This window comes from Danio rerio, chromosome 6 (genome assembly GCF_052040795.2).
Source record: "Danio rerio strain M-AB ecotype USA chromosome 6, GRCz13ab, whole genome shotgun sequence".
NCBI classification, from domain to species: Eukaryota; Metazoa; Chordata; class Actinopteri; order Cypriniformes; family Danionidae; genus Danio; species Danio rerio.
Genome location: NC_141026.1, coordinates 2,703,621 through 2,730,060, shown reverse-complemented (window position 1 = coordinate 2,730,060; position 26,440 = coordinate 2,703,621). Strand labels below are relative to the sequence as shown.

The 26,440-nt window shown below is 34.4% G+C and overlaps 2 protein-coding genes across 14 annotated transcripts in view; one reads left to right on the top strand and one right to left on the bottom strand.

Moving 5' to 3' along the window:
* acvr1bb (activin A receptor type 1Bb) lies at window positions 1–26,000 on the bottom strand. Of its 13 annotated transcripts, none has more exons than XR_015492980.1 (11): window positions 25,891–26,000; window positions 9,798–10,043; window positions 9,426–9,674; window positions 7,834–8,064; window positions 6,389–6,556; window positions 6,023–6,179; window positions 4,602–4,726; window positions 2,424–2,554; window positions 1,736–2,287; window positions 1,539–1,655; window positions 1–1,383 (listed from the first exon to the last, which is right to left on the bottom strand). XR_015492980.1 is itself a non-coding variant. In XM_087256362.1 (9 exons), the coding sequence occupies exons 1-9, from the start codon at window positions 25,952–25,954 to the stop codon at window positions 2,162–2,164; spliced, it is 1,497 nt and encodes a 498-aa protein (XP_087112488.1). In that variant the 5' UTR covers window positions 25,955–26,000; the 3' UTR covers window positions 1–2,161. The 13 variants fall into 13 exon arrangements, 2 of the variants coding, with proteins under 2 accessions (XP_087112488.1, XP_087112489.1); XR_015492981.1 differs by having other exon boundaries at window positions 1–1,356; window positions 1,559–1,655; XR_015492982.1 differs by having other exon boundaries at window positions 1,601–1,655.
* plxna1b (plexin A1b) overlaps window positions 14,445–26,440 on the top strand; it is a 744,633-nt gene continuing 732,637 nt past the window's right edge. Inside the window, exon 1 of the mRNA XM_087255665.1 lies at window positions 14,445–14,545. The gene's annotated coding sequence lies outside the window, so the exon portion shown is untranslated. The remainder of the gene's footprint in view (window positions 14,546–26,440) is intronic.

The window sequence follows — 26,440 nt, the reverse complement described above, 5'->3', positions numbered from 1 at the left end:
ATAATTAAAAACAATTTACATTTTTAGGTGAACTAACCCTTTAAAAAGATAAAAATTATGTCATTCTGTTGAAGATTAAAAAAGATATTTTGACAAATGTTGGAAACCAGTAACCATTGACTTCAATAGTATTTGTTTTTCCTACAATGCAAGTCAATTTACTGGTTACTGGTTTAATTAACCCTAATTTGTGTTCAACAGAATAACATTTCCTAAAAATAGTTTAATATAAATGTTTCAATCATTTCTGAGTTTCTTCTGTTAAACACAAAAGAAGACATTTCAAAAAATGTTGGAAACAGTATTTCTTTTTCCTATGAATATCAATGGTTACAGGTTTCCAAAATTCTTCAAAGCATCTTAATTTGTGTTCAACAGAAGAAACAATCTCAAAGGTTTGAAACCACTCGAGGGAGAGTAAATAACGAGTAAGTTCATTTTTGGGTGAACTACTCCTTTTAAAGAGATCACCTAGAGATTTTAATTCTGCCATTAATTACTCACTCTTGTTTCAATCATATATGAGTTTCTTCTGTTGAACACAAAAGAAGAAATTTCGAAAAATGTTGGCAACTGTAACCATTGACTTCCACTGTATATTCTTACAATGCAAGTCAATGGTTACAGGTTTCCAACATTCTTTAAAACATCTTCATTTGTGTTCGACAGAAGAAAGAAACTCAAAAATATTTGAAACCACTTGAGGGAGAGTAAATAATGAGTAAAAGTTCATCTTTTTCAGAGATCGTTCACCTAGAGATTTTAATTCTGTCATTAATTACTCACTCTTGTTTCAATCATTTATGAGTTTCTTCAGTTGAATACTAAATATATACATATATATAATTTTTTTTATTGAAAATCTGTTACTACTGACTTCCATAGTATCTCCTACAATGCAAAGTCAATGGTTACAGGCTTCCAACATTCTTTGAAACATCTTCATTTGTTTTCAACAGAAGAAACTCAGAAACGTTTGAAAACACTTAAGGGAGAGTAAATAAAATGAGTTCATGTACATTTTTGTGTGAACTACCCCTTTAAAGAGATCGTTCACCTAGAAGTTTTAACTGTCATCGATTACTCTTTACTCGTTTCAATCATTTAGTTTCTTCTGTTGAACAAAAAAAGAAAAAAAAATCGTCAAATGTTGGAAAACTGTAACCATTGACTTCCATACTATTTTCCTACAATGCAAACTCAATGGTTACAGGTTTTCAACATTCTTCAAAACATCTTATTTTGCATTCAACAGAAGAAAGAAACTTAAAAACCTTTAAAACCACTTGAGGGAGAGTAAATAAATGAGTAAATGTTCATTTTTGGGTGAACCAACCCTTTAAAGAGATCGTTTACCTAGGACAGGGGTGTCCAAACTCGGTCCTGGAGGGCCGGTGTCCAGCAAGTTTTAGTTCCAACCTTAATTAAACACACCTGAACCAGCTAATCAAGCTCTTACTAGGTATACTAGAAATGTCCAGGCAGATGTGTTGAAGCAAGTTGGAGCTAAACTATGCAAGACACCGGCCCTCCAGGACCGAGTTTGGACACCCCTGACCTAGAAACTTTAATTCTGTCATCATTTACTCACTCTTCAGACCTTGGAGGTTCTGCTGTTATATTATATTAAATATATTGTTAAAAATATTGAAAACCTGTAACTATTGACTTTACAGTATTTGTTTTTCCTACAATGCAAAGTCAATGGTTACAGGTTTTCAACATACTTCGAAACATCTTAATTTGTGTTCAACAGAAGGAAGATACTCAGAAACATTTGAAACCAGTTAAGGGAGAGTAAATTAAATGAGTTAATGTTAATTATTGTGTGAACTACCCCTTTAGGCTTGACTGAAGCTAAACTGAATTAAGAGAGTTCAATATATGCAATCCAGGTTTTCAAAACGATCTTTGGGGAAGTTGATTTGAGCACATAAATGTCCAGCGTGAATACAGAAACGGGCGCTAGTAGTGGTCAGTTGTTTCTTCAGTCTGAGAGTGTAGATTATTAGACAATAAAAGGGTCGTAGCGCGGGATCAGTAGTTTTGGCGTGGGGTGAGGTAGGCCCCGTCACAACTCGCTGGACGGAAATACTTGTTAAACTGGCAGGAGAGTTTGGAGTGTAGCCTGTCTGAACACATTCTCTTTTCCTGGGTCGGCTCAGATTTTGAGATCCTCGTCCACGCTGAGCTGTGAAAGGGTTTTCTTGATGCGCAGAGCTGTCAGACGCGCCGCGCCGTTCGCGTACCAGCACTCACGCATGATCTTCCCCATCACACGCAGCGCCTGGACCACACAAACACTAGTTAGATTTGTTATTCATTTACTGATGGAGAAGAATAATAGTGTTGCTAAGCTCTTCTATGAAGCTGACGGTATGACGGTCATGTTAGGCAGACAGTGTTTTGGTTGCTCTCTTTACCTCGTAGCTCTGCCACCAGTTGGGGATGTTGGGTCGTAATCTCTGGTCACACACCACTTTCCTCATCTCTTCTATGGAGGGATCTGACGGCACCAGGTCATAGTAGGGCAGCTGATATTCTTCATGAATACCTGAGAGAAGAACAATCAGGAACTTTCATTAGCATAACACAATTATCACCACTTTAGCAGTGTTTTTAGATTAGATTAGCTCATCAACCCTCACAGATCTCTCTAAACATAATAGCCATATCTCATTTCTAATAACACGGGCGGTACGGTGGCACAGTGGTTAGCACTGTCTCCTCACAGCAAGAAGGTCGCTGGTTTGATTCCCGGCTGTCTCAGTAGGCATTTTTGCGTGGAGTTTGCATGTTCTCCTCGTGTTGGCGTGGGTTTCCTCCAGGTGCTCCGGTTTCCCCCACAGGACATGTGCTATGGCAGAATTGAATGGACTAAATTGGCCGTAGTGTATGTGTGTGAATAGTGTAGAGCAGGGGTTCTCAACTGGTTTGGCCATGGGACCCACATTTTTACATGGTCATCAAGCCGCGACCCAAATTTTTAGGAACTGTAATATAATTTTAGGAATTATAATTCATTTGTATTTAATTGTTAACATACACAACTAATCATAAGAAAATCACCAGGACTTACAAATAAACACTGTTTTACTGCTGTCATTTAACAAAATGTATCAAATTATGGAAATATTACAGAGTAAAAACGTCAAATACTGTAAACAGTGGTTAGGGTAAGGAAAAGTTAACATTAACTAAACTGAACTGCTAATAAAACATTAACACTAATCCTGTTGAACAGAACAAACCAGCAAATTAAAGAAAAATTATTCACTCATTTTCTTGTCAGCTTAGTCCCTTTATTAATCTGGTGTCGCCACAGTGGAATGAACCGCCAACTTATCCAGCAAGTTTTTACGCAGCGGATGCCCTTCCACACACACACACACTCATACACTACGGACAATTTAGGCAACCCAGTTCACCTGTACCGCATGTGTTTGGACTGTGGAGGAAACCCACGCGAAGGCAGGGAGAACATGCAAACTCCACACAGAAACGCTAACTGAGCCGAGGTTCGAACCAGCAACCCAGCGACCTTGCTGTTAGGCGACAGCACTACCTACTGCGCCACCCAAATTAAAGTAAAATTATTAAAATAATCATAACCATTTTTATAATAATCACCAGTTATTTGCTCTTCAGCTTTTGTGTGGGCTTTCTTGGCCTTTGCTACATCATTTGGGAAATATTGGAAAAAGAAAGAAAAAACTAAACAAGAGGGCGAATAATTTTGACTTCAACTGTACAGTAGACTAGTTGGAACCAAAGGCAAAACTGGAACTTTCCTAACAAAATAACTTGAGATTAGTCTAAAAATGACAACACACAAATTATGTTGTGGAAAATCTAAAATACAATTTTAATAAACAGGAAAAATCAAGAAGCATAAAAAAATAAATAAAATTGTTGAAATTTTATAGTTTGTATTTTCTTTTTGTATATTAGTTGTCCCTTTGAAAGGATTACTGTTATAAAGTGTATATTATTATTTATACAACAGTTCTGTCTGGTTCTCGAATCTGATTGGCTGATAGCCGTGATATATTTAAGTAATATCAGCACGCGTTCAGCCTCTTTACCCTTTGTGTATTACTCCGCCCATATACAACCAGCAAAAAGCCGACACTACAGATCTAAAGTTTAAAAGATGCTTGCTCAGCTGTTTAACTGTCAGCTTATGATTTAAATCCAAGGTGGAAGAAAGTAGTTCCTCATACAAAAGGGTTTTTGAGACTCTCCATGTTTGATTTTGTTTTTATATACACAATTATGCCGTCAAACTGTTGTATAAACGCAATATCACACTCGTAGCAGTGCGATATGGCTGTATATCGGCACTGATGGGGACACTGAGGCCACCAGTGGCGATATACAGCCATATCGCACTGCTACTCATGTGATATTGCTCATTTATATAACGGTTTAACAAAACTAGGTTAAAGCTGAACAATGATCCGCTATGATTCCAGAATTGTATTGAGCTCATAGTATGCATGTACGTATGGGCCAGTATAGCAATAAAGTAACAGCAGGTAGATGTGTACGCTTCAGCAACGCTAGATCTAGACTAAAATACAAAGATTTGTTTTCAGCACCTCCAGCATTGCATCGGCGGGCGATTTCCCAGTACACCAGACCCAGAGCGTAGATATCAGCACATTTAAAAGAGTCAAAGTGCCTCATGTTAATGCTCTCCTCCAGAACCTCCGGAGCCATGTATCTGAAACACACAGAAACACATGCAGGATTACAGAAAAACTGACAACTGACTAGTTTTTTTTGTTTGTTGTTTTGCCATGATGACAGTGCGCAGTATTTTCCTAATTATTTTTAAAATACTAGAATTCAGCTTTAAGTGCAATTAAAAGGCTTAATTACAGTAAGTAGGCAAGTTATTAGACAACAGTGGTTTCTTCTGTAGTAAAATGAAAAATAATAACGTCTTTAGGCTAATTATATTGACCCAAACAAAATTAAAAGTCGTAAGACTTTATGCAGAAGAAAAATACAATAGGAAATATTTTGAAAAATGTCCCAGCATCAGGATGCTTATGTTTACATCACGTTTTTGAAATTAAATCCTAATCTAATCATAAACTGTAAATCATTGGAAATGTAGAAGCCTTCTGAATACATATTGTACTACATTTACTGTCATCCTACAACCTGTGGAAACATTTATAAACCATAATATTGCAGTCTAAACAACGCAGTCAAACTATATCATCTGTATATCATCTGAAAGCATTTCTTATTTTTATATCTGATGATTGATTTTTAATAAAAAAAAAAACACATTTATTAATTTGAACAAAGGTACTCAGTCGTAAAGCATGACTATGCTACAGCAATCCACAGGTCAGTTTTTAAAAATGTTTTGAGATGATTTTTAGAAGTTAAATTGAAATCAAATACCACCCAACATTCTAGTGAAGTTATGTTTACTTCCAAAATATTGTCAAAAGTATGGAAAAAAATACAGTTAATATTCTTCAAAACATAGGAAGGCCTTTGTATTGTCACCAATGGCCATCTGGTGGTCGTGTCTGGAACTGCAACCACACTAAATCCTACAGAAAGCCTGTTTTTTATCTCAACTTTAGCTTTTTAGTTTGGTTAAATTTTAGGCAACAACAGGTTTTGTAAAATACATATTTTATGTAATGTAATAAAATACACATGCATTGTTTTATTATAAAAATAAAGGTGCATAACTTCTTTCAAAATTATCTTTAAAATGTATTTAAATCTATGCACCACTGAACACAGGCATTCATGTCTGTTCAAAAAGTGGAGGCAGTTTAAAGGGTTAATGCACTCATCAAAATAAAGTACCCTATACTGACAGTGTCTCACCTATGTACATATGTTAAACAATAATATCATGATTTATGGAACCAAAACTTAAAATCAATAAGAAACTAGTCGTATGTTTAATTCAGCAGTGTTAATGTACAGTAATGTAATGTTCAGCATGTTTCTATGTACTCCTGACTGATATGTTAATCATTTATACCTCTTGGTGCCGACGCGCTGGTTTGGAGCTATATCGATGGTGTCAGTGATGGACTCGTGCCGTACTGCCAGGCCCAGGTCAGCAATGGCACATGTGCAGTTTTTCTTCACCAGGATGTTCTTAGACTTTAGGTCACGGTGAGCAATGCCAGGCTTACCTGCAGAACCAAAACAAAACTTTAAATGAAATTAAAAGTAACATACACCATACATACACACACACACACACTGTATACAGCATTGTTATAAGTAGAATCATCATGTGGTAAAACAATAATTCAATTTACTTTCTACCAAGCACTTGATTTTGACACTGATCCCATTCTCTGCCCTACAGTATTGTTCATCTAATAAGCGTGATTCTTACCCTGAGTGCCCAGTATCTCCATGTGTAGATGTGCCAGGCCGCTGGCAGCCGACAGAGCCAGTTTGATCATGCCCTCGATGGTGACTGAATATCGGTTCAGATAGTCAAACAGAGAGCCGTTCTCATGATAGTCTGACACCAACCACAGCTGAGTCCATGTGCCGTTATCTGAAACAGAGAAAATTACTCAAATCTGCACCACAGTTTGTTTGATTATTTACTGCCACATCAGCAACTTATCAATATAGACAAAAACATATCACAAGAACAACTTCATAATTCAATAAAAGATCATACTTAATCAAACTAATACAGAAACAGTTGAAGTCAGAATTATTCGCCCCCTTGTTTATTTTTTCCCCAATTTCTGTTTAATAGGGAGCAGATTTTTTTCAACACATTTCTAATCATAATAGTTTTAATAACTCATCTCTAATAACTGATTTATTTTATCTTTGTCATGATGACAGTAAATAATATTTTACTAGATATTCTTCAAGACACTTCTATACATATTAAAGTGACATTTAAAGGCTTAACTAGGTTAATTAGGTTAACTAGGCAGGTCAGGGTAATCAGGCAAGTTATTATATAACGATGGTTTGTTCTGTAGACAAAAAAATCAAAATAATATATAGCTTAAAGGGACTAATAATTTTGTCCTTAAAAAATTAAAAACTGCTTTTATTCTAGCCGAAATAAAACAAATAAGACTTTGTCCAGAAGAAAAAATATTGTCAGACATACTGTGAAAATTTCCTTGCTCGGTTAACCATCATTTGAAATATATTTAAAATAAAATAAAAATAAAAAACATTCAAAGGGGGGCTAATAATTCTTATCTTAACTGTATATAAATAAAAAAATATATTAATATTTAAGCTAAAAACATTTAATAAAACATTTAATATAGCTTTTCAGTTTAATATATAATAAATTATTTAAAAAACTCCCGGGAACATATTTTTAAAAACATTCATCAAAGTGCTCTCAGTACAAAACTCGTCAAACTTATCAGCAAATCTGCAACTTATGGCAGTATTTCATTGCAAGATCAATGTAGATAAAACATATTACATAATGATAACAACTTCAGAATTCATTAAGAGATAATAAATAAATAAACATACAAAAATATATGTTAAAAACATTAAAACTGATTTTTTTAGGGTAATTTCAATGACTTAAAATTCTTCCCAATAGGAAATATTTAAAAACATCCATAAAAGTGCTCTCAGTATAACAATTCTGTCCGATAGTCTTTAAAATTTCACATTTCCATAAAAATATCACAATATATATTACAGAATAACACAATCACGCAATGCTAGACTTTTCCAATATTGTGCAGCACTATATATATATATATATATATATACACACACACACACAGAATAGCACTGTGCATGCTATATAAAGCACTGAAATAAGATTTCATGAGATACCTTTGTTGTCTGCAGCAATGAAGCCCAGAATGTTCTCGTGGCGCAACATAATGGTCTGGTAGATTTCAGCTTCTCGAAACCAGGATCGTTCTTCCCGAGAGGAGAAGATCTTGACTGCGACGTCTCCACCTCTCCACTTCCCTCTCCACACCTCACCGAAGCGGCCTTTACCGATGATCTCCTGTAGGACGATGGTACGAGCCACGGTCCTTTGCACAAACAGAGGCAGGCCTGCAGAGAGAGTCAGAAGCTATGTATTTGTTTGTGTTTTAATGCCATATTAGCAGCATTGGATTTATTAATGTCAACATTGGTGATAAATATTCAAATACGCAATATTCAAATGTATCAGTTCACTAATAAACAAGAATTACAAAAATAAAAACATACAGATGACGACAATACTGATAAAAAGGTCATAAAATATCAACCCTTTGAAACATTTTTTCCTTTATATTAAAACATTGATAATAGCAATAATAATAAAATGTTCTCTAGTATTGTTTAAAAATAAATTCGATTAAAACCTAAATATTTTTATATTTAAGTCACAAATTAATTTCTCCTCCCCTTTTAATAAATGAGAATATTAGAAAAGACTGACCGTATGAGGGAATTTTTTTTTTTCATCTTTCCAAGTATCACATTATTTCAGAAGACTTTAGTGCATGAGCAGAATTGGGATTATTAGCCAAACAATAACATAATATATAAATATTAGATAAATCAAATACTTCAGTTTTTTTAATGCTTCAGTACTAAAATTGTCTACTGAAAATAAATAATATTAAAAATTATTCATTAGTTATGAATATTTAAAATATAATACAATAAAATAGATTTATAATAAGTAACATTTTACTTTTTAGGTCTAAATAGTAATACTACAAAAAAAAGTAATATTACAAAATATATATAAAAATATAAATATAAAAAAATATATATATATATATATATATATATATATATATAAATAAATTTTTTTAATAATAATAATATATATATATATATATATATATATATATATATATATAAAATTTTTTCAATATATAGCCTCATATTAAAAAATGTTTAAAAAAAAAAAATATATATATATATATATAAACACAATTATAGTTTAAAATTAAAATAAATAAAAAATATAAGGAAAATAATATATATAGAAATATATATATATATATATATATATATTATTAAAAAATAAAAAAAAAAAAAAATATATATATATATATATATATATATATATATATATATACACACGCAATTATAGTTTATATAGAAAACAAATACTTAAAGCACTTAAGCACTTAAAAGTCGAAAGGATGACTGTTCTGATATTTCCCAAAAATCTCATTAGGGTTATGATTATTTATTTTAGTAACTGAATTAAAAAATAAAAAATGAACATATTAGGCTTGAAAACGTACTTAAGTTTTAGTTGAAGCACTACATTTACTGGATCTAAACTGAAAAAAAAAATCTATTCAGCCTAATAAAATAACATAAAATTAAATGCCAACTAAAATGTATTATAGTTTTAAATGCACAAATAACTCCTGCAAACTACATAGATGTTCTCATGTGATCCCAACCTGAGCCTGATCCTGAGGTGGAGAGGTCATAGATGAGGTCCTGCAGGGTCTTGTCCTTGGCCAGGAACATGTGCTCAGTGCTGGGATCCTCCACCTCCAGCCTCTGCCGGTGCCCGTAGGCCCGCTGGTGGTGCTGAAAGAGGAAGAGTCCCAGCAGAACCAGCACACACAGCACAAACACAGGGCCCGCCACCACCGCCGTCAGCTCCACCGGCCCCCAGTCCTGCCCAGCACCAGGCCCATTCGTCACTAACAAGGAAAAAAAAAACTATTAAATTAAACTACTGTATTATTATTATACAAAGTCACCTACATCTTGGATGTAGGACCTGTGGGTGAGTAAATTAACAGGAAATGTGTGCCGCAACTCACCGATTGGCAGCCTGAGGTCGATGCTGTTGCAGTAGTCGGTGTAGCAGCAGTGTGTGTTCATCAGACCCTCAGCGCTGAGGCAGTAGAACGGCTGGCCTGGAGGAACCAGCTTCTCCTTGTGGATGCAGAGACGCACATGTTGCTCCTGTCCTTCAATGACGGAGGTGGAGGCCACACACGCGCCGTTCGTCTCGCACTTAAAGCCATCCCTCTCGCAGTGTGGAGCGGTGCAGTTACACAACAGAGCTGCAAACACAACAGAACAGACACAGATGTATTCAATCATGTGTCGCATATACAGTTGAAGTCAAAATGATTGATCCTCCTGTGATTTCATCTTTAATTTTTAAATATCTCCCAAATGATGCTGAACAGAGCAAGGAAGTTTTCACAGTATTTCCTATAATATTTTTTCTTCTGGAGAAAGTCTGATTTTTCAGCTAGAATAAAATCTGTTGTTTTTTTTTTTTACTCATTTGAAGGTCAATATTATTAGCCCCCTAGCGCAATTTTTTTTTCTGATTGTCTACAGAACAAACCCCTGTTATACAATGCAGGGATCAACACTTAAGATTTTTTCTACTGGCCCGATCAGACCAGTGGTTCAGATTTTCACTTGCCCTGCCAATTTACAACATTTTATAAATATCACTATTTCTAATACTAAAAACAATATTGACAGCAATAAATAATACATTTGATATAAATCTAGAACAGTTTAAGGTCTACTTTTGATAAATCTTTGAAGGATTCACCATTTAAACACTTCCTTTAAAGCAAAACTGAGTGAACTTTTTGAACATTTAGCAGTAAATGGAAAAGCAGATGTGTGTTTCCAACAGAAGGGGGCGACAGAGATCAGCACTATTATAGTGTACACAACTGAGTAAAGAGCATTTCTGCATTTAAAAAATGAGTGAGAATAGTCAGACAACTGTTTCATCATTATGTGTTTTATATGCATTATGTTGTTTAGGTAAATGTGATTATAAAATGTATATTATTTAATATTTAAATGTACCTTTTTTTCTTAAAAACAAAACAACACATTTTTACAACAATCAAAAATAACAACAATATAAATAAAATATAAATATTAATGTATTGCATGATAAATATATTCTAAAACAGTTCTACTTGAAACCAATTCATACTTTTCATAAAAAAAAAATAATTACCACAATTTTAAATATGTACGTTCCATATAATTGCATACAGAAAACAACTTATAAATAATAATTAATATCAATATTATCCAGCCATTATTTATACATAAATAAGTGTAAAGTCCTGTTCCATGGCTGGTAAGATTAGTGGATCATTTTTCATGATAAAATTATTTTCTGAAACAGAATGTTTTCTTGCGGGTTACCACACGGGACAGCATTACCACTATTTATTTCTCTCCATTCAATTTTTCCTGGTTAAAGACTCAATCTTCAGGTCTGTCCAGACAGACATGATTGAATCAAGCTGGGAGCAGAGCACATTTATATGGAGTCTGCAGACGGTCTGAACTTGTGGCCTTCAGACATCATTCTCCTGCAGTGCAAACGCAACTCATCTGAGAAATGAACAACAGCCTGCAGAAATCTGCTACACATGCACACATCTGAATTAGGGAGTACAAAATTAAAAACTAGAAGCCTCCAGTCGATCCGCAAGTGCCGCCTTCTCCCACCATCAATTGTTTTATTCCAAAATCGGGATTAAAATTGTTACAATGCTGCTCTTTGTTCTTGGTGCGGTTCGCTTTCACATGGCAAAGTCATGGTGTAAAAGCACCCTGTCACTTTCCAAAAGCATTTCTGAGTGTGCCTCACATAGGTGAGTGGGCTTGACAAACCACATGTAGAAAACACACTCTTTTATCTCTCTGACACTTTAACCGACACTTCAAGGCTCAACAATAAGGACTGCCCAGTGGCCCAGGGCCAGCTTGAGAGACACTTGTGACAGTAGACCGGATCATTACTGGCCCGATTGGGACAGTGCTGTCTTGTCACTAACATTTAATTTGTCTGTGACTATTTGTCAATTGAGTTTGTGCTTTTAAGTTTTTAAACACTACCTTCTCTGTTATGTCGTAAACACCATATTGCTTTCCAGTTCCTCTTATTTGATTGACCATGATATTTTTTTTCTGTAACCTGGTAAAAACCAGTACAGCGAAGAAACGGCAACATGGAGGCAACATCAAATTATAAGGCTAAAAGAAAAAAATCTGTTTCTAACGTCTTGGAAGTAGACATTTACGTGTGACTAACAGAACAAAATAAAAATGAAGTGATATTTTGCACAGTTTGCGGCCAGTTTGACAAGTCAGCCACCTTTTTTTAACATTTTCTGTACTGCTCTTTTTGTTTGCATAACACTTTTATTTACAATTTATTTTAAATATTAAAATTCTAGATTCACAGACTTTATTTTTGACACATTATTTAAAATGTGGCAAAAAAATAGCTATTAACTTCCTTTTTTTTTGGTGGGGCCAGTGAAAATTTTGGCAGGGCAAGTAAAAATCTGAACCCCTTGCCCGATTGGACCAGTAGAAAAAATCCATAGCGTTGAACCCTGCACTTGCATCAGTTTTGCACATTTACACCAGACACTTTCTTACAACCACTCTGAAAAACAAACACACAGCACTGCATTTGTTCTTGATATGCGAGTGGGCTTGACAAACCACTTGTAGAAACACTCTTTGCTCTAAAAACTCTCCCTTCCTTACTCTAGCACTGAAATCTCTGAACACTAACAGTTCCTTTGCACAGCTAGCACTTCTTGTGTGTATTGACTCTTCTTGTTGAATTGCTGAATTGTAAGTTGCTTTGAGAAAAAAAGGTCTGCTAAATGACAATGTAAACACAACAAGTCTAAAGTCAAGATTATTTTTTAATATAAAAAACTGTAATGTTGTCTTTAAATTAAACTTCCAGTTCCAAATGAACTGTAAAACTGGAAAAAGTTATCAAAAAAATAAAATCCAAAGGACATCTACCTAAAAAATACACAGAGGTTGTGGTCATATTAAATATTAATTCGTAATAATGTTAACCTAAACAGTTTTTAGTTTTTTATTATTAATATTATTACTATTATTATTATTATTATTATTATTCCAGCCAAACTAGAAAAAAAAGTAATAATAATAATCCCCAGCAGAAAAAAACAAAAAATTCCTTTCCTCTGTTAAAGATAATTTGAGAAATATTAAAAAAAAAAAAACATATATACACAATTTCACAGGAGGGCTATTAATTTAATCAACATTAATATCTCATTTATTTTCAACCCCTCAGTCTGTGTTAAATACAGGACAATACAATGTTTTACATGCAAGAAATCTGAAAAGTATTTCAGCAACCCCCTGTTTGATTACATGCCCCAAAAAAACAAATCTAACATTCGAGCTTTCATGGGGAAACAAATAAAAAGCTTCAAAACTGTAAAACGCAGCTTTTAATTACCGGCAGCCAGTCATGTAACAAGCTGTGTAAATGAGTTATGCAAGAGCTGCACTTCTCTAATGTGCAACATTGATTTGCCACTTGTTTCATTCTCTGCTCAAGCTCCTACACAATGTGATTATTCAAATATTTCTCCTGACATATGGATAATTGGAGAGTGTGAAGTGAAATCGGGGGAGAAGGAACTGCTTCGATTGTGTCCAAAATGTTCTCGGCACAGCTTTTTTTTTTGGTCTTTTTCACAGTGCCGAATGCAGGCTGCGGCGTGTTGCACTGATGGCGTGACTGAACACAGCTCTAGCTAATGCCAACACCACTCAATTCAAGCCAAAACACAGAGCGAAACAAATTGAGACTGTGATCAATTCACATTAAGAGGATTTGTTTTACCCTATATTCTTGCGATGTTTGTTTATTCTTCTGTTTACAAAGCATTTTTAAAGTTTGCATGGATGTAGTTCATTGCAGAATTTTTAAAGGGGAACTATTGTGCAAAAAAAAAAAAAAATCACTTTTATAAGAGGTTTTAACATAGCTGTGTGGTAATAGTGTGTGAATATAGCCAGCCTCTGATAGTAGGAATTCATTAATTCTACTTTATATAATCACACTTGATAAAAACAGTCTACAGAAACAATTTGATTGACATTCTCCCTTGGTACGCATCATCAGAGGGGTAAAGCCCCGCCCACTAGTGACCATCTCTCCTTCATTAGCATAAACAGCCCTGAGTGAGAAGCAGGATTATGAATGAGCTTTTCAATGCAAAAATGAACAGTGCAGTCTAAATAGACTGCTTTCTTTTGAGGCACTGGCTGCGTCTGAAATCGCATACTTCAGGGTTTGAAATTGCAACCATTTTAGACGCATATGCGCCCAAAATTTTATCTATGCGACCTCAAAATATATTTGGGAGCATTTGTGCGAGTGCATTAAACTGTTGTGTGCGACCAGTTTTTACTGCAAAATGTTCACAACATGCGTGGATTTGGGAGACATTCATGCAGAATGCATCTCTGCACTTGAAAAGTGAAACGCAGCGCTCAGGAATGGTGTAAAACAGTTGTCATGTCAACTTGCTGCAGTAAACAAAGCCAAGTCCGGAATGCTTGCCCCGCCTTCGCGCTCTTCTTATTGGCCCACCTCTGCTCTAGCACTGAAATATCAGCTGTCAATCACTCAGTCAATGCTTTCTGGCTTGGGATGACAGAGAGAGTTACTACCGTGAAAAATTGTAAAGCTCTGAAGATGAGAATGAATTCTTGTGAATATTTCCTTGTGATAACGGCATTTCGTTGAGATATTTTCCTCATGCTTGCATATATATTTTTTGCTTGTTAGTTTGATTACAGTTGATTTCAAATGCGATAAATCTGTTTGTATAAAACTTGTAGTAACGGTGCTTATAACTGGTGGGTGCGACTAAATTTTGGCTGATGAGCCTAAATTTTTAAAGGAGCACCCGTGCTACCAAGCAAAAAGGTTAATTTCGAGCCCTGTACTTCTATACTATATAGTACGCTAAAACAGTATGCGAGCAGAGTAAAATGTCAGAATTTACACAACACGAAAAACAATACAAGAGTGGTACCAGGATGACCTACTACTTCCGGCGAGATTCTGAAGTGCGCATCTGAGACACCACGCTAAGCAATAAAGGTACACGAGCTGTCACTGGAGTGGGACCTTTTCAAAAGGTACACATTTGTAGTTAAAGGGTCCATATTGGTACCTCAAAAGTATATATTAGTACCTAAAGATTTTAGGGCATACACTTTTGTAGTTTTTAGACACTAATATGTACCCTTGAGGTATTAATATGGAAATATTAATTTCAAATTAATTAAAATTGTACCTTTTGGAAAGGTACCACCCCAGGTGATAGCTCGCATAGCTTTATTTCTGAGAGTGCATGATGCACTGCAAGAGAATTCATGAATTGGAGTGAAGAGATTACGGTTGGGTCGATAGATGATGCCATCGTCCATCGCCGAAGGCAGCAGTAACCTGCTTACAAAAAATACACACTCAGGCCCCATTTACACTTATATGTCTTAGTTTAAAATGGCATTTTAAAATGAAAATGATCCACGTCCACACTGGCCATCACTTTACGTTACTATAGTTGTTAAACGTGATCTTTAATTAATCTTGTCTCTTACTAACGACACTTTGGTCTTTTGAATCTACCAGATAATGTGTCACAGTGTCAGTAAACTGCTTGAATCTTTCGCTTTCACGCTTGTACTTTGTGCTATTGTTTGTGCACTTTTTTACCAACCAAGTTTGTTGACGCCATTATAACGACACTGATCACCTCTCCCTATTCATGCCAGATTCCCATGGGAAAAAGTGATTAACAGGTGATAATTTGTGTGTAACTTGTCTTTTTTTATTTACGATTTGTTTATGGGTAAAAGAAAGACCATGCGGGTCAGGTTGATGAAACGGTAGGCTACAAATAATTAATTCAATATGAATTAATTAACTATTCATAAATAATTAATTCTTCTCCACCTATGACGACGAAGCCATCGTCCATCGTAATGTTTCACAATAGACATCGTATGATGCCAAATTGGTCGACATCGCCCAACCCTATAGGAGATGCAACTGACAAGGGTAGGTCACATGACAAAATGGTGGATGTAGTACGTCAGAGTTCCATTAATACTACTCAGATTCAAATCGTTAAGAACGTACTTTTCTAATGGTTAAGTAGTACATTTAAATTCACATGCAGTAGCTACTGAGTAGTAGGCGATTTTGGACGCAGCCATTGTAAGTTTTTTACACAGACAACGTTAGCCATGTTTTGAATCTGCCACTATGCTGACGCATTTGTAGCTCGACGCTCTTCTGAAAAGCGCACATCTCATTCGAACTGAAAGCGACAGTCAACAAAACGCCATGACTAGGATCAAAGTCTAAAAGGGTCAGTTTCAAAGACTTTTAAAACATTATCTGTGTGCTATTTTGAGCTGAAACCTCACATACACACTCTAGGGACATCAGACACTTATTTAACATCTTGTATTTAGGTGAATAATAGGCACTCTTTAAATTTAGCATGAAGGCTTGTTTTCCACTCGGTTATCAGTGGGTTGCATTTAGCAGCGTATTAGTTGATAGAAGAGATTTCCTGTTATTTACAGCCATAATGTGACATATAGAGACGTGCAATCATCATGGAAGATTCCCCCGGGGCTTAAAACAGAGCGAAACTACTGAAGTACAGATGTTATGACGTCGTTTTTGTGGTTGATGTCGCACTTGAGATGACAATCTCTGACAGGAGGTTTACAACTGATGAATCGCCAGCCTGTTCTGATCATAGAGGCGAAAACATTTAGCTAAATGTCAATTATTAAATGTAGCCAACTCATGCCATCATGCATTTAGGATTACTAAATAATTAGGCTTATCAGCATCCACAAACAAGAAAAACATTTTTCATGTGCTTTCTTGTTGAATTCATAGCTTTATCAAAATCGAGTGTTTTGAAACGGTGTATATTTTGCACAATGAATTAGGGCTGCTGAATTATGAGGGAAAAAAAATCCTCATCATAATTATTCAGGTCAATATTGTGATCATGATTACGTGAAGAAAAGTCAGTAAATATGTTGAGACTCAAGTTAAGTCAGTGTTATTAGTTTAAAGTCATGTGGGCAGTTTTTGTGACTGGGTATGTTCCTTTCTAAAAAACAATATACCAATTTCATTGCTACAAAATATGTAAATCAGGTTTGGGAAAATAAAGGAATTGAAATAAATTGATTGATTGATTGATTAATGATTGGTAATTGAGAGCAAAAACTACTCGAACATGCATTTAATTTTTTAGTAAAGTTCATTTTGCACTAGAAATCTAGTATAGTAAATAAAGATGTCCTTGGTCCAAGTATACCACCTCTACAACTTAAATTTGGTTTGATTGCAAACTTAAACATTAAGCAATTCCAACTGGCAACATGGAAAACATCAACGGGACTCTGCAGCTTGCTAACAGGAAACAATTTATTTCCGGATGGGAATATTAGCCAGTCTGTTCTTTAATCATTCAGCCCTTGGGGGGATAATTAGGAACTTAAGAGTTAGTGAACTTGGATTTGTCTGATGTTTGCATACTGTATCATTCTCCAAAAGGGACCTACACACAGATCTGGTCAAAGTGTAGCGTATACCAGACTATCCAAACTCTCAGTTGCTTAAGGACTTTATTTTTGATTGAAAAAACAATTAAATAATGTGATTTCCCTGCATTGCAAGTAAACACCCACACATGTACAAAGCACAGTGCCTGTCTGTCTGTGGTCTCAAACTGTTTCAGACATGCAGGAAACCATGAAAGGAATATCCGCTAATATTTATGTAAATTCACAGATGATAGATAGAAAGAAAAGAAAGATTCCAGATCAACAATACATAACACCATGTATTTTCTCCACTTCCAGCTTCCAGAAAGGTTGTTTCAAACTATGTACAAATATAATATGCCATCATATGTTTTAGTGTGGTAAAAATCTAAACTAATATCAAAGCTTTAACATCTCAAAAAGTGCCTTTTTAAATGTGTAGTGCAGTTGCTCAACATAAAAAAAGGCATCATGAAGATAGAGTTATGCGAAAGTTTGTAGATTACGTGAATCATTTTGACAAAAAAAAGATATAACATACAATATGCTGTTATTTTAGAAGATAAATGATACTTAATTTGTTCTACGGGAAACATGCAAGAATCTTCTGGTTACTCCTATGAGCAGTACTAAATGGGTAAAATTAGTATTTTGTCATTTGAACCTTTTTAAATATTTGTTTGAGACCCAAAAGATGCTGTAAAAAATTAGGAATATTTAAGACCTGGATATATTTAAGACTGTTCTGGGGAATATCACACTTTTAATTGTTCAGAACAAACAAGGGATTCAAGAACAACCCTGTATAAGCAAAATAAACAGTAGTTCATCTAGGTTATCACAAATAGCGTTTTAAAAAACCAAGGGTTCCCAAACTTTTATTCATTCATTTTTTTTGTCGGCTTAGTCTCTTTATTAATCTGGGGTCGCCACAGCGGAATGAACCGCCAACTTATCCAGCAAGTTTTTTACGCAGCGGATGCCCTTCCAAACGCAACCTATCTCTGGGAAACATTCACACACACTCATACACTACGGACAATTTAGCCAACCCAATTCACTTGTACCACATGTCTTTGGACTGTGGGGGAAACCGGAGCACCCGGAGGAAACCCACGCGAACGCAGGGAGAACATGCAAACTCCACACAGAAACGCCAACTGAGCCGAGGATCGAACCCACGACCCAGCGACCTTCTTGCTGTAAGGCAAACGTGCTACCCACTGCGTCGCCCAAACTTTCATAGGAGGCTATAATAATAATTTCAGCTATTTTTCTGTCATGTACTAAATAAAAATATAAAATGTGCTTTGTATGGTCTCTCTTATTTTGCCAAAACGTTTAAAAATTCTGCAAATAGTTCCCAAATTTCAACATAACTGTATGCATATGAAATGTACATTTTTTTTGTGCACTATTGACTTTGATGTCCATATGTTGAGACTTGGAAAAGAAAAGTTGCCTCTTTTATCCACATAACTTTGTTTTCAGTAGGTGGTGCAGACACACACAATGTAAAAAAAACTATTTGATTAATTAGTCCAGACAGCATATGTTTTTAGGTCATTGTAATTTATTAAACTAAATTAAACTAAGGCAAGCTGTTTTAAGTCAGTTTAAAATAATGTAAGTTTAATGGACTTATATAGTTAACTTGATTCAGCTTAAAAATTTAAGGCAACCAGGATTTTTATAGTGCAGTAATGTTCTTGTATTGATAAGTGTTTTGTTTTATTTATTATTCGTCATAATCACCCTAAAGATTACCTTTGTTTTTTCCGTTCTGACTATTTCCACTGAAAAATAGACCATTCTAGAGTATTTAACCAGGCTCTGTTTTTTTTTTATTTCCTTTTCTAAAAGCATGACCAATGCTAATAACCCATCAGACAAACATCATACAACAAGGCTTGGGCCGGTACAAGTTTCTGATGATAAGATAACCTTGGATAAAAATATCACAGTTTCACATTATCGTGGTTTTGTGATTACTGCTTCAAGTTATTTTTTTTTTATGTCTGGGCAAAAAAACATTTTTTTTTCTCCATTGAACAATATATTTCATTTTATGTAACATTTATAATATTTTGAAACAGTAAACATGTCAGGCTAATTAATTCAAATAAATCATTGACTTCTGCTCTCTTCATTAGTTCTTTACAACACACACAAAAAACCTTACATATACCTTAGGAACAGTATAATAGATCTAGGCATGGGCCAGTATAAGATTCTGACGGTATGATAACCTTGGATAAAAATATCATGGTATTGTGCTCACTGCTCTAAAGTATGTTCTTTTTAAATGTCTGGGTAAAAAACAAAAACTGAACACAATATAATTTATTTTTTTAAAGATTTATAATATTTTGGAGCAGTAAACATGTCAGGCTAAATAATTCAAATGAATTGTTGACTTCTGGTGTCTTCATTAGTTTCAAAAACACACATTTCTTTACAATTTAAAACAGCATCTTTGGATATTTTTCTGCTGGAGATACTGTTGTCCTAAATAACAAAAAATAAATAAAATAAAGTAGAGCTGCACAATAAATCGTTAAAAGATCGCCATCTCGATTCGACCTTATAGACGATCTTAATCCAGCATATCTACGATTCAGTCAATCATATTTTCAAGTTCAGGAGAGAAGCAAAGGCGGCTGGACGAGTCTTTTCATTGTTACGCATACGTTGCTCAGCGACATGGACACCTCCAAATGATTTTGAAAGAGTCCCATACTGTATTTAAAAGGTAAAATTCAACTAAAAAATATGATACGACAAGCATTTGATGTGTTTTTTCTTTCATAGTGAACACAGTTATGCATAAAAATAAATGCAAGTGTCAGTATAACTACTCTAGCCTATATAATGTTGATTTTACCAATGAATTAAATGGTCTTATAATGTTGTCAATTACAAATTGCAAGCATATATCTCAAACATAACTCAACATCAGAATTATTACAAGTAGAATAGAATTATTTATTTATAGAAACCAGTAGACCTACACATAATATTAATATTGTTGTTTTACCATATGTTTGAGAAAAAACAATAATCTCATATTAAGCTTTATTTTACATCTACAGAATAGTGAGAGAATCGTGATCTTTATTTTAAGCAAAAAAATTGTGATTCTCATTAAAGCCAGAATCGTGCTGCTCTAAAGTAAAGTAAAAAATCTTACACATACCTTTGGAACGGTATTACAGAAAATGTTGGTGGTTTTAAAACCTTGCCTTTTCCAAACCACTGTATACCTTGAAACCAGTTATCGTCCCATGCTCTACAACATTTTCAAAATAACAACTCAGTTTGCTCTTATCAAATACAAAGTGTAGAAGCTGATCAGTGCGCTACAGTGGATGAATGATCTTGCTTGCTTTCTATATTCTTGCAAAACAAGTCCAGCGACTTTATTTTCCTGTTCATCTGTAATACAATGACTTCATTTACGAATATTACACGTGAAATAATTACTAGTCTGAAAGTTTGATGAATGACTGTCACTGCTGCACCATCTGTGACGTTTTTATAACACAAGACTGAAACCCTTTCAGATGACTTTCAGAAGCAGCCGCATCTTCTTGTTTCGGCCAATTACGGTTTCGAGTTGAGTAATGTTTGCCATAAATGATATACCTGTGCACACTCTTCATTGAGGAGACAGATAAAGAGCTGAGGATCTGTACTTAAAGATAGTTGCACTTTATCTTCTATTTAAAATACAACTTTGATTGCAGTAATAATTGACACAGTCAGGTATGTGATCAACTGCAGATGGACAACCTCACTTAAGCATGTCAAGATGCAATGAATGGCAAACGGATGCATACATAGCAGCACCAATCTTAATTTATTAAAATTTCAAATGTCTGTCACAAAGTGTTCTTGCTTAATGCTTGAGCAAAATTTAACACATATTAAATTCAATTACATTGTATTTGTATAGCACTTTTCACAATAATTATCATTCCAAAGCAGAACATTATTATTTTACAGACAAAAACATTAAGGATTGTGTATAGGCTGGACACTTTATAAACATAGTTAATCTGAAGTTTATAAAGTGTTTGCATTATAAATAATAATGGTTACTTACTCAATAGTTGGCCTGTAATTGCATTTGGATTAGTCACTGAATTATTAAAAAAATAACGCACAAATAGGGGGCGATTTTTGTTTGTTTGTTTGTTTGTTTGTTTGTTATACGGTCATGACTTGCCTGGAACTACTTTAGCTGTGCATTTCTCTGAAAACTACTCTGGCCTAGATCGTTATAATGTATATGTATGTAATTCCCTTAGATTAAGAAGTTGTTGCAACCAGAGCCTCTTGCTGATGTACTTGACCTTCAAATCATGTCAAACACACCATCACCTACTACTGTGACTGTCACAGACTGTCTGACAACTTCTCAGTGGAAAAGTGAACCCCAGATGTTTAGCTAATGCTTCGAAACACTTTCTTCCAAGAACACTTTACAGGACAGACATATGTGAGATTTTCATCTAAATGAAAACCACTTGATGCAATGATGAGATGAATATGGGATATATCATTCAACAAGGAGTGTGCTACATTTAAGAAACATTTTTTATATGTAAAATGCAAAATACAATTGTAATAACCATTTCCATCACACAATCCTGCTAACCACTGCAATTTAATTCTGTACCCTAAATTTCTGAGATTAGCTCATTATTGTCTTGCATCTCAAGCTTAAAGAAATCACTACATCAATGCCTGAGTTGTGTTTAAATACTGCAAGTCTCTGATAACTCTTATTAAATATAATACAGAATTTATGCTTACTCTTTTATAAGGATGGCATATTTTTATATCTTCATATCTATGCATCTATCTATAAAACACAATTAAAATTGAAAAATTCTGAAATGTTTTGCACTATAAAATAACTGTTTAAAAGTAGTTTATAATTTCATTTAATAACTTAATCCAGTGATTTTAAAGATGAATTTTCAGCTTTAATACTCCAGTCCTCAGATGATCCTTCAGAAATCATTCTTATATTAATTAATAATATTATTTTTAATGGTAATAGTAAAAAAAGGCATTAATTACTGGAGTAATAATTTATTTGAGACTTTACAATAAGAATGCAGTTATTTAACATTTTTATTTAACTAATTTTTATCATTTAATGAATCCCGCCTTGATTAAAAGAATAATTTTCAAAAATAAAAATTAAAAAACATGAAAAAAATTCAAATAAAACTGACCCCAAACTTTTGACCGGTAGTTTACGCGCACACACACGCAATACATAATTTAAGCATCGATAATGCAATATGCACATCCTCAATAGGCACATCGCAAGGTATGCAATGTTGAGCCTGAATTATAGTTGACCATGAGCTACAGAATTATATGTAATTACTGTATATTTACAGAATTCATACGATTTATGCCAAAAATATTATAAGTTCTTACTTAGAGTTTTTGTCTTGTTTCTAGTCCAAATATCTACATGTCAAAAGTAAAAACCTAATACTTTTACTTACCGCACAGGCAGACACTTTTACTTGTTTTAAGGAAAAACTCCATAATTTTGACACATTTTTTTTAAGTTGATAAAAAACAATATTTTTACTTGATCTTATAAATTTTAGATATTTGCAACAGCATTTTTCGCATTGTTTTTATTCAATCCCTGTACCTGATTACTGTTAAATTCTCCAGAAAACCATCAAATAATGCTATTCAAACTACCTTGGGAAACAATCGCAATATTGATCACAGACAAATAAAATAGCACAATGTTAATTTCTTCAATATCATGCAGCCCTAATATGGCAGCACAATGGTGCATTGGATAACACAATCACCTCACTGCAAGAAGGTCACTTGTTTGAGCCCCGGCTGGGTCAGTTGGCATTTCTATGTGGAGTTTGAATGTTCTCCCTGTGTTTGCATGGGTTTGTGTGTGTGAATGAGTGTGTATGGATGTTTCCCAGTGATGTGTTGCAGCCGGAAGGGCATCCGCTGCATAAACATATGCTGGATAAGTTGGCGGTTCATTCCGCTGTGGCGACCTCAGATTATAAAAGGGAATAAGACAAAAAGAAAATGATTGAATATTTTTTCTTCCTCTGTATAAGATATTTTCAAGTATTATACAGACTTTGTTCAGCAAAGTAAATTGCTTCTAAAGATCATAACAGAACACAGTGAACTTATCCATCTCAAAAGACAAACTGATCAATCGATTAACAGACAGATAGACGCACTTTATTGAACCCTGCAGGGCAACTCAGAGCTCCTAACACTGCTGCGCAAGCCCAAGCCTGTGAGCCTTTAATATGCAGAAAACATTAATGGCCTTCTCACAGCGGGTTAAGCAGAAATCCTAACGGGAATAAAGAAAGCCCCCGAGCTATGACTTACCCCATATCAAGCCAAAGATGCACAAAGACTAACTGTATTTCTATATGACGCGGAGAGAAAGAGTCAGACAGATATGTCTTAGAGCAATAGGGTCACCGTTCGGTTATTTACGCCTTTAAGATTTAACCCAATTGTACCAGATGTAGACCCCTGAAAGGGTTCATATAATACTGCCTCAATTACCCAAGCATTATAATAACCAGCGCTTAGAGGTTACTGTTACTCAACCATATCATCATCAAAGTAAAGCTGCAGAACTATACTTCAGACAGCGGACCACACACCTTTCTGTCCTGATATTAACATGTCATTTCACACCAAGAGCAACCATTTACTTGATTTCCACAGTACTTAACGTGAACAGAGCCAAGTTCCTATAAGCTTCCCACATATGCACCCTGCAAATGTATACTGTCTGAACGCAGATACTTTATAAATAGGTTTGAACATGTAAACCTAATGTTAATGCATAGCAAACAACATTTAGATGAACTCGCACATGTTTTAATGTGTGATAAATGTGCAACATGACAGCTAAAGTGTGTGTTTGTTCATCTGACTTTCAACAAATAGATTAATATTCAATTAAATATTTAATATTCAATTCAATGAATATTCAAAAGTTGTATACTGTCTGAACGCAGTTACTTTATAAATAGGTTTGAAAATGTAAACCTAATATTAATACACAGCAAACAACATTTAGATGAACTCGCACATGTTTTAATGTGTGATAAATGTGCAACATGACAGCTGAAGTGTGTGTTTATGTTCATCTGACTTTTAACAAATACATTAATATTCAATTTACCAAGCATTAACAAAACTATATTGCTATGAGTTACATTAAAACTTTCTCTGTACTAAAAAGTAATACTATGATCATGTAAAATATAATTGAGGTAAAGTTAGTTTTACATTCGCACATTCGTTCATTAAACAAATCTTATATTGTTTACCATGCTACTTTGAATATTTAAAGGAGGTAGAATTGGTTATGTATTCGCACATTTGTTTATTTATAAGTCTCTATATTGTTAACCATGTTACTTTGAATATTCGATTGGAATAAGCATGCAAGTATGACCTGGAAACAACATTAACACAGTTTATTTGACTGTGGACAATGTTGTACTTTGATAGTCATTGGCTGCTAATATGATTTTGCTATTTAGAGTTTGCAAATAATACTTTTATGAAATTATATTATTAAGAGGAAAGTCAGAATGTGTGAATATAAAACCGACGTTACCTCTATTGAATATCTGGTCTCAATTATAATGCAAATATGACTTCAAAACAACATTAATACTATTTATTTAATTGTAAACAATGTTGTACTTTGATAGTAATTGGCTGTTAATATAATTTCCCCATTTAGAGTTTGCAAATAATACTTTTTAGAAACTACTTTATTAAGGATAAAGTCCCAATGTGTGACTATAAAACCAACTTAACTTCAGATATATTATAAATCCTCTCATATTTACTTCCTCGAAACACCACCCCACACAAAAAACATAAAAAACAAGCACAAATGTGAAATATGTGCAGCAAATGAGAGCTGTTAAACCCAAATGAATGATACAAATATGACATTCAGGATGACAGAAGAACACCTTCAACTTCAAGTCTGTATTAAGATTCATATCAACATACATACGTGGATCTGAAATACTTTAATCACATGAGCTGATTTCAGTTTTCTAAAGTTATTAAGGGAATTCACAGCCACGTATTAAACTACCTTGCTAACCGGATAGCATGCTAGATCTTCACCTTTATGAGTTTTTAACACAAACCCAGCCATCCTGCTGGATAATTACTGTTTATAATAGGCATACTTATAAAATAGGATTTAAAACACATAAGATATTTTAGTTCCTGACAGAGAGAGTAATAAAAACCGCCGAAAAGGCACAGAGTTTATGAGGCCAGTCGTTAAATCCCAGCGCCATGTTGTTGTTGTATTAAACGCCAAACGTTGGTGGGCGAAATCACAGTTAAATTAACAAAACTGACACAAGCCTGGGAAGGAAACACTGCTGAAATAAACAAACATTCAATACTCACCATCACATACTCCGTTCAATCCCGATAAAACGATCAAAATTCGCAGGATTTGCCGTGGGTCCATCCTTACAGGACTCCCATTGCACTGAGAATGCGCGTGAATACTGTTGCCGCTCGCGCGCTCACTAGTAGATAAGAGCGCGCCCTGAGCACGCGCATTACACAGACTGGATGGATGGATGGATGGATGGATGGATGGATGGATGGATGGATGGATGAATAGATAGATAGATAGATAGATAGATAGATAGATAGATAGATAGATAGATAGATAGATAGATAGATAGATAGATAGATAGATAGATAGATAGATAGATAGATAGATAGATAGATAGATAGATAGATAGATAGATAGATAGCATTAAAAGTGATAATAAAAACACTCAGCAGCAATTATTGGTTAAAATACCGACCTAAAGTTAAACCTTGGGTAGTTTTCATTCACTCTGGGGTAATTTTGAGTCTTAATTTGAATGATTTTTGGCTGACAAGTCTTATTTTGGCCCAAATTTTAGGAAACAATATACCCTGAGCAAATGTATTACCATTT

Bases quoted from the DNA above. Each gene is read 5' to 3' on its own strand.
- acvr1bb (XM_087256362.1), bottom strand. From the start codon at position 25,954: ATGGACCCACGGCAAATCCTGCGAATTTTGATCGTTTTATCGGGATTG. The intron at 10,044-25,890 runs GTGAGTATTGAA...TTGTGTTTGCAG, and splicing joins ATTGAACGGAGTATGTGATG to CTCTGTTGTGTAACTGCACC. The intron at 2,555-4,601 runs GTGCTGAAAACA...TTCTTCTCTCAG, and splicing joins CCGCCGATGCAATGCTGGAG to GTATTCATGAAGAATATCAG.